Below are 9,981 nucleotides of genomic sequence, written 5' to 3'. Positions count from 1 at the left end.
ATGTAAGTGCTACTGTCAGAGGATAAAGAACTCTTGTCATCTTTGGAGATTACTATCACAGCACTTACCAAAAATCCCCACCGTGAGCGCATTATTCAAGCTTCCAGCTTAGTCTTGTCCCGCTCATCAACATCACAAAATGGCACATCAAAGCTTCGTGGACACGACATTTATTAAATTCTTCACTCACTTAGATATTTATTACTAAGTGAAATATTTCATTTTATATGCTACGTCTCATCCTACTGCCTATCTTTCCGATATTAGGCTGGGATCAGCCTAACTCACATAAAAATAACGAGGTATTTTGAAGCCAGTGACAGGGCTTTATATCTTATGAATTTGAGACTACAATTCCTTTGTGTCAGTCCTAATTACTTTCTGGTCATCAGGAAAATGTCTATTCATACAATGAACCAACAGAAACAGTCAGCCTCTAACTGCACTGGCTACGGTTGGTTGGTTGTTTAGTGGTTCCAATACAAGATGTAGAATATTGAAATAGAAATCTGAATTTACAATAGTTACGCGAAATATATTCTTTTTTTTTTCTGGCAGTCGTGGGATATACTTTTGTTAAGCCATGGGTGAATAGTGATGCCTCGGGATACGAACTTAACTCGTTCCAGAAAGCTGTTCGAGTGCCGATACCGAACGAATTTGTTCCCATAAGGAATAATGTAAATTAGATTAGTCCATTTTAGACCCCGAAAAATACATTTACAAAAACACTCACATAAATACACTTACATAATTGTTGGAGCTATGAGCTGTTCGTATCCCGAGGTACGAAGTACTTTTGTTTATAGTCATGGGGAATATATTATCGAAATAAAAGTCAGTAATATTTATTAATTATTTCATTAATAGCTTTGAAACCAAGACAATACGAACATTGGCAAAAACGAAATTCTGTACAAACACTGAGAAATTCACATATATACAAATTCAAGCATATAATTTTGTATAAACATCTGTACACAATAATACAAGATACAATACTTGCACAATACAGTCTTGCACAAATATATACTTTCTTAGTAAATGATTCTGTAATTTGAAGTCACCTTAGCGTCACCACTGACGGAGAGACTAATACAAAATATCTTTTTCAAAAATATCTGCATAATTTTGAGTTGTGAGCAGATGCACTGGGTAATGAATTTTTTTCAGGTCATTTTTTTGAGTTGTTTTCAATAACACTCGTTAAGCATGGGTTTAGATATAACAATATATGCAAGACAAGCCACGCAGGGTGGAAATCTTTATCTCAAGTACTTTCACATTTCTCAATGCGTCATCAGGAGCTGTGCAATGTTGCAAAGGTAACAACAGGAGATGTAGGGTAAGTTTTCAGAGTGGTAGTGTGGAGGCAACAGCCAGTCTCAGACTCCACACTACCACTCTGAAAACTTACCCTACTCCTCTTGTTGATGTCTTTGCAACATTGCACAGCTCCTGATAACGCATTGAGAAGTGTGAAAGTACTTGAGCTAACGATTTCCACCCCTTGTGGCTTGTCTTGCATGTATATATATATATATATATATATATATATATATATATATATATATATATATATATATATATATATATATATATATATATATATATATATATATTGAAAAAAATTGGACTACTTTTATTTGCCCTTATTAGTCATTATCTTGAGGTTAAAACGGCAGAGATGAGTTTTTCTTATATACTATAACAATAAAACGTCATAATCTTCCTGTGAGTTGTTCGTAATCATGCTTATACCATTTCTTGAGTTGCTGTAATGGTATTTTTTATATAGTTTATGCTCCTCTCGGGCTGTGGTAAACTGTGTTAATTACACGAGCCGGTGAGGATAGTGGAGTCTGCTACGCGATTCTACACAACTCAAGGGTTTATATCTGTGTTGGTATACAAGGCACTTGTCATTGGAGGGGTGGTGATGGTGTTGTCTCTCAGGCAGAAGCGGACTGGGTCTTAAAACCGTCCCGGGTATCCATCACCTGTCAGGTCGGTTCATTAATTGCTGAGGGCCAGGGGTATTCTATCACTACTCAGTTAAGACGCGTTCCATTTTCGTTTCAGTCTTTATGCAGTCTAGCAGCCCAACAGGCACTGGCCAAATGCCCGTACGGATAGTCCGCCTCTACTCGCAAGAAGAGACGTGAGAATTTCTGACGCGCGTGTTAGTCATATATATTAGCCAGCTTAGTGGAGCTTATAGTCACTTAAGCTGTCTTCCGCTAGTTACCGACCCACCCCGAAAAAAATATACCTGTCACGAAAGGCTTTATGAAACCTCTTGTAGATTAAATATTAAAATTTTATTCAGTTTTCCCCATAAAACGCAATTTAGAGAAGTTTGATATAACAATTTCTGTTATTTATATGCATATTATAACTAAAATTTCAAATACGTATTTCATTGTAATATATATGCCTTTTTTTAACCATCTGTCGGTTCACAGCCTTCATTCGAGGTCCTAACAATACCGTGGTAACAACCAGACGCAAATAAAGATTACAATTCAGGAGATAAGAGCATCTCAGACGGTGTTCTACGACTCCTTCAGGATGTCTTGAGAGAGTACCAGGTAAGCACCAGCAGGAGGGCCAGAAGTCCCACCTGCAGGAGCAGTAAACTGGATGGTGAGGCTAGACCAGACGCACCTCTGTTAGTCTGCATCGCGGCCGGTGTCTCACCTGCAGAAAATACCATAGTTTACCATCACACTTCGGCACTGATGTGCAAAAAACAGCAACATTAGTAAAGTTAGCGAACGGAGGATCGAACTTTCACCACTCTGAGTTGAATGACACGCACACTTACCGATACCCTCTCTCCGGTTAGCCGGACTCATTTTGTTCCAGACACACTCATTTTGTCCCAGCCACACTCATTTTGTCCCAGCCACACTCATTTTGTTCCAGCCACACTCATTTTGTTCCAGCCACACTCATTTTGTTCCAGCCACACTCATTTTGTCCCAGCCACACTCATTTTGTTCCAGCCACACTCATTTTGTTCCAGCCACACTCATTTTGTCCCAGCCACACTCATTTTGTTCCAGCCACACTCATTTTGTCCCAGACACACTCATTTTGTCCCAGGCACACTCATTTTGTCCCAGACACACTCATTTTGTCCCAGGCACACTCATTTTGTCCCAGCCACACTCATTTTGTTCCAGCCACACTCATTTTGTTCCAGCCACACTCATTTTGTCCCAGCCACACTCATTTTGTTCCAGCCACACTCATTTTGTTCCAGCCACACTCATTTTGTCCCAGCCACACTCATTTTGTCCCAGACACACTCATTTTGTCCCAGGCACACTCATTTTGTTCCAAACACACTCATTTTGTTCCAGACACACCTATTTTTGTCCCAGGCACGCTCATATTGTTCCACACACTTATTTTGTCCCAGGCACACTCATATTATCCCAGACACATTCATTCTGTCCCAAACACCTTCCTCCCCAACTTGTCCCAAACTCCCTAAACTTATACCAGACACCCTAAGCCTGTACCAGACATCCTAAGCTTGTACCAGACATCCTAAGCTTGTACCAGACATCCTAAGCTTGTACCAGACACCCTAAGCTTGCACCAGACACTCTAAGCTTGTACCAGACACCCTAAGCTTCTACCAGACATCCTAAGCTTGTACCAGACAACCTAAGCTTGTATCAGACACCCTAAGCTTGTGCCAGACACTAAGCTTGTACCAGACACCCTAAACATGTACTAGACACCCTAAGCTTGTACCAGACACCCTAAGCTTGTACCAGACACCCTAAGCTCGTACCAGACACCCTAAGCTTGTACCAGACACCCTGAGCTCGTACCAAACACCCTAAGTTTGTACCAGACACCCTAAGCTTGTACCAGACACCCTAAGCTTGTACCAGACACCCTAAACTTGTACCAGATATTCTCATCGTGATCCAAACAACTTCAGCTAGTCTCAAACACCCTAAGCTTGCACCAGACACCCTAAGCTTGTACCAGGCACCCTAAGCTTGTACCAAACATTCTCATCGTGACCCAGACACCATCAGTTTGTCCCAAATACCCTCAACAAATTTTTTTTCCCTCCATCACATCCACTGTACACTTCACGTTTTTTGCGTCTGGTCCCTACCCTAACGAAGATCATAACTATAATGTTATAACGAATGGAAAATGCTCTCTGAGCCCCAACGTGAGGTGGGGGCGTTACCACCTCCTCTTACCTCCCTTATCCTTGCCTACCTTTATCTATCCAGCCCTCCCATAACACCCCTCCCTACCCCAGTCTCTCTCCTTCCCTTGGTATGGGTAATTATTGGGGAAGAACGAGAGGGGAATAGTGTGTATTCACGGAAGACAGACACACACACACACACACACACACACACACACACACACACACACACACACACACACACACACACACACACAGTAGCGACCAGTGACGAGGCGGGGCCAGGAGCTTTGGCTCGACCCCTTCAACCACAACTAGGTGAGTACACACACACAAGGTGGATAGGGACAGAATGCTTCGGAGACGGGACATAGCAAAAAGGGGACACAGCAACAAGGGGACACAACAACAAGGGGACACAGCAACAAGGGGACACAACAACAAGGGGACACAGCAACAAGGGGACATAGCAAAAAGGGGACACAGCAACAAGGGGACACAACAACAAGGGGACACAGCAACAAGGGGACACAGCAACAAGGGGACACAGCAACAAGGGGACACAGCAACAAGGGGACACAGCAACAAGGGGACACAGCAACAAGGGGACACAGCAACAAGGGGACACAGCAACAAGGGGACACAGCAACAAGGGGACACAGCAACAAGGGGATATAGCAACAAGGGGACACAACTGGAAATTAAAAACTTAGATGAATCACAGGGATGTTAGGAAGTAGTTCTTCAGTCACAGAGTTGTCAGGAAGTGGAACAATCTGGAGAGTGAGGTAGTGGAGGCAGGATCCACACATAGCTTTAAAAAGAGCAATAATGAAGCTCATGGAGCAAGGAGATAGTGGAAATTGTAGCGAACAGCGATGAGGTGGGGCCAGGAGCTGTTACTCGACCCCTGCAGCCACTTATAGGTTTATACACACACACATACAGAGGAGACAGAAGGGGCTCCAGAAAGACGGAGAGGTGGGGTGCACCACCAAGTGCTGGACACAGTACACACAACCGAGGAAGAAGTGAAGAGGCTTCTGAGTGAGCTAGATACCTCAAAGACATTGGGGCCGGATAACATCTCTCCATGGGTCCTGAGAGAGGGAGCAGAGGCGCTATGTGTACCCCTAACAACAATATTCAATACATCTATTGAAACAGGGAGATTGCCTGAGGCATGGAAGACAGCAAATGTAGTCCCAATCTTTAAAAAATGAGACAGACATGAAGCACTAAACTACAGACCAGTGTCACTGACATGTATAGTATGCAAAATCATGGAGAAGATTATCAGGAGAAGAGTGGTGGAACACCTAGAAAGGAATGATCTCATCAACAGCAGCCAACATGGTTTCAGGGACGGGAAATCCTGTGTCACAAACCTACTGGAGTTCTATGACATAGTGACAGCAGTAAGACAAGAGAGAGAGGGGTGGGTGGATTGCATTTTCTTGGACTGCAAGAAGGCGTTTGACACAGTTCCACACAAGAGATTAGTGCAAAAACTGGAGGACCAAGCTGGGATAACAGGGAAGGCACTACAATGGATCAGGGAATACTTGTCAGGAAGACAGCAGCGAGTCATGATACATGGCGAGGTGTCAGAGTGGGCACCTGTGAACAGCGGGGTCCCACAGGGGTCAGTCCTAGGACCAGTGCTGTTTCTGGTATTTGTGAACGACATGACGGAAGGAATAGACTCCGAAGTGTCCCTGTTTGCAGATGACGTGAAGTTGATGAGAAGAATTCATTCGATCGAAGACCAGGCAGAACTACAAAGGGATCTGGACAGGCTGCAGACCTGGTCCAGCAATTGGCTCCTGGAGTTCAACCCCACCAAGTGCAAAGTCATGATGATTGGGGAAGGGCAAAGAAGATCGCAGACGGAATACAATCTAGGGGGCCAGAGACTACAAACCTCGCTCAAAGAAAAAGATCTTGGGGTGAGTATAACACTAGGCACATCTCCTGAAGCGCACATCAACCAAATTACTGCTGCAGCATATGGGCGCCTAGCAAACCTCAGAACAGCATTCCGACATCTTAATAAGGAATCGTTCAGGACCCTGTACACCGTGTACGTTAGGCCCATATTGGAGTATGCGGCACAAGTTTGGAACCCACACCTAGCCAAGCACGTGAAGAAACTAGAGAAAGTGCAAAGGTTTGCAACAAGACTAGTCCCAGAGCTAAGAGGTATGTCCTACGAGGAGAGGTTAAGGGAAATCAACCTGACGACACTGGAGGACAGGAGAGATAGGGGGGACATAATAACGACATACAAAATACTGAGAGGAATTGACAAGGTGGACAAAGACAGTATGTTCCAGAGATGGGACACAGCAACAAGGGGACACAGTTGGAAGTTGAAGACACAGATGAATCACAGGGATGTTAGGAAGTATTTCTTCAGCCACAGAGTAGTCAGGAAGTGGAATAGTTTGGGAAGCGATGTAGTGGAGGCAGGATCCATACATAGCTTTAAGCAGAGGTATGATAAAGCTCACGGCTCAGGGAGAGTGACCTAGTATCGATCAATGAAGAGGCGGGACCAGGAGCTTGGACTCGACCCCTGCAACCTCAACTAGGTGAGTACAACTAGGTGAGTACACACACACACACACACACACACACACACACACACACACACACACACACACACACACACACACACACACACACACACACACACACACAGGATGGAGGAAGTGCTGGAAGCTGTGTCAAGGGAAGACACAGTAGAAAGTGCCGGAGATGAAAGGAATTCTCCCAGAGTGCTGGGAGAGTCAATGTTGGCAGCATCCAGCTGGAAGGATAGTGACAGCATCCAGATGGGAGGATAATGACAGCATCCAGCTGGGAGGATAATGACAGCATCCAGCTGGGAGGATAGTGACAGAATCCAGTTGGGAGGATAGTGACAGCATTCAGATGGGAGGATAGTGACAACATCCAGTTGGGAGGATGGTGACAGCAACCAGCTGGGAGAATACCTCTGTCATCTGGCCAAGAGAGTGCCACTATCATCCAGCTCTGAGAGTGTCACTATCATCCAGCTGAGAGAGTGGCACTGTAATCCAGCTGAGAGAGAGCACCACTATCATCCAGTTGAAAGAGTGCCACTATCATCCGGCTGAGAGAGTGCCACCATCCAGTTGACAGTGCCACTATCATCCGGCTGAGAAAGTGGCACTATCCTCTCTCAGCCTCTTTGAACTCAGCGTCAAATATTTATCTCAAAAGTGAACGATATAATTCAAAATTCATGACCTGAAATTGAACTATGTCGAATGAAAATGAAATTCAGAGAAGAATTTTTCCCAGATTTATTAATTCTGATTGCCATAGGCGAATTTTGAATGTCATATGTTAGTTCTGAATGCTCACACGTGACGTCTGAGTGTCGTATCTGATTGTGGATTCTGATTTATATATGTGAGTTCTGAATGCCATATATCGGTACTGAATGTTATATGTGGATTCTGATTGATAAATATGACTTCTGATAGTCATATGAGGGTTTCATAAGGTTACTACGTAGGTACTCACCATTTAGTACATGTACTCTGAGAGAGGACGCGGCTGTGTTGGACGGGGCGCAGGTATAGTTACCTGTATCTGACTCCCTAGCATCCTGTGGAGTACATTAGGAACACTGAAGTACATAAGGAACAGTCAGGTACATAAAGAACAGTCAGGTACATAATGAGTAATCACTGCCTAAGCCATTAATTAGGTTATCAAATTTTTATACATTTGTGCATTTGTAGTGAACAGGTTTCAAGTCTATCTACTACACTAAGGGTCATTAAGGTTGTATGTAATCTGTTTACCACCAGCCAAGATTACTTTATTCTCTAAAATAAGGACTATAGTAATCTTTGGGAAAATTTTTAATACTTAAAATATAAATTATGATAACCTATCAGCGTATATACACTGAGAGGCATCCATCTCTCAGTATACATACACTAAGAGGTATTTCTCAATGTATATACACCGAGAGGCACCCATCTCTCAGTGTATACACATCTGAATGGGTTGTATGTACACCACCAGCTAATATACTTCTCGGCGTATTTATGTGTATACGAGGTTAGGTAAGATCGGTCAGGAAACAGGACAAGTGTTTCCTGACGCGGATCTTGAATGATGACCCACAGCTGGAACTTTTGGTCATCTGCCCGAAGCCTTCCGCTGGCTTACCACTTTACTCCTTTGAAAATTTTGGTCAATTGTAACTAATTAGACGAATATAATTACTTTTTTCTATTCTATTCTATTTGATTTGCCGGAATGGATCCCGGCCCGGGTCTCTTCCAATTTGGTGACCCGGCATTGGCTCCCCGGTAGGGAAGTGTCGTTATTCTTTTCTTGTACATTCATAGCAGTTCTTCGGCGGGAACGGGGGGGTACCTCTCTGGCTCTATGGCCAAATGACGTACCAAAAGCTAGTGTGCGCTAAAGGTGGCTGGTGTGCGGGGCAATGTAGGCCCAAAGCAGGCCCTCACAGCGACTTCAACGGGAGGGAGGGGGGTGACGTGCAGTGACTGGGAGTAAGGTTTCCAAGTCTCTGACAGCTAAGTACACAAGATGTGCTGCCTCGTCCTCCCGGGTTTGCCCCACTGGGGTCATTGGGAAGTGTCTACGGCGAAGGGGCATCGTTGCCGGGTAGTCTAACAGGTAGTGCACCAAGAGTTTCGGAACCATTCGGCCACAATGGGCACAGAGCTCCCCTCGTGCCCGCTCAACAATCCGCGCAGTGGTGGGATACCCTAAGCGTAGGCGGTGGAGGGGGCGCCCTGTGGGTCGCCCTGACATACCAGCGGAGGCTCCGTGAATCCCCATGGTTAGGGAGTTGGCGCCTGGCCGCACCGGCAGCCCACAGCGCAATCTGGCTGAGACTGATGGAGATTGCAGCACGTGGCTGTGCCTCGAGGGTTGCGGTCCTTGCAGCCTCATCTGCAGCATCATTGCCAGGGATACCCACATGGCTCGGGATCCAGATGATGGTGGCCCTGCGACCCTGGGCCATGAGAGTCTGCAGGTCACCCTGGATGGATGTGATTAAGTGTATGTTGTCCTTTGGCTCTCTGTGTATAATTGCTTGGATCGCTGCCTTGGAATCAACGTGGATGACGTGGGGATGCTGATGGTCTGCAAGAGCATGCTGCAGAGCTTGTTGGATGGCAAAGAGTTCAGCCTGGAGGATGGTGCAATGGTCTGGAAGGCGCCAACCTGCTGTCAGATTGCCATGGAATATCCCAGCAGCTGTGCGGCCTGCCACTGGGTCTCTGGAGCCATCGGTGTAATATGGCACACACCCTGGGCCTTCCGCACCCACAATGCTAGCCGAGGCAAGTCGTTGCAGAATGTCCTGGGTGCAATGCCTCTTGCTGTCTGGTAGGGTTGTCCAGTGCACCGCCAACAGCTCTGGTGCCCAAGGGGGCGGCACCGTGTAGTTTGCTGCCAGTCTGTCGCAGCCTCCCGCCTGGAGCAATGTCATGGGCAGGGGCTTCCCTGTGGCATCTGCTACCGACCACATCCATCAGCGGACGGGGTGCAGTGGAATGACCTGTCCCTGGCGGACCCATAAATCCCTCATCAGTTTGTCAGCCCCTGGAAGTCGGAGATACTTTGCAATCCTCTTGGCAGCTACCAGTTGGATCCTGTCTTCAATGGGCTGCAGCTGCACCTCAAGGTTCAGAGCCACTGCATTAGCCCACCTAGGAGCCCCCAACATGTCGCATACAGCTGTGTTCCGGATCACACAGAGGGATTTGATGTTT

At 45.7% G+C, this 9,981-nt stretch overlaps 1 protein-coding gene across 1 annotated transcript in view; it reads right to left on the bottom strand.

The window, feature by feature from the left end:
* Positions 1–1,645: 1,645 nt before the first annotated feature.
* LOC128704831 (uncharacterized) overlaps positions 1,646–9,981 on the bottom strand; it is a 41,730-nt gene continuing 33,394 nt past the window's right edge. The window contains exons 6-7 of the mRNA XM_053799970.2: positions 7,742–7,826; positions 1,646–2,700 (exon numbers count right to left, since the gene is read on the bottom strand). Coding sequence (XP_053655945.2) covers positions 2,567–2,700; positions 7,742–7,826 — 219 coding nt within the window. The 3' untranslated portion in view covers positions 1,646–2,566. The remainder of the gene's footprint in view (positions 2,701–7,741; positions 7,827–9,981) is intronic.

Source organism: Cherax quadricarinatus, chromosome 91, assembly GCF_038502225.1.
Source record: "Cherax quadricarinatus isolate ZL_2023a chromosome 91, ASM3850222v1, whole genome shotgun sequence".
NCBI classification, from domain to species: Eukaryota; Metazoa; Arthropoda; class Malacostraca; order Decapoda; family Parastacidae; genus Cherax; species Cherax quadricarinatus.
Note: the sequence above shows the minus strand (reverse complement) of the source record. Positions and strands in the feature narration are given on the sequence as shown.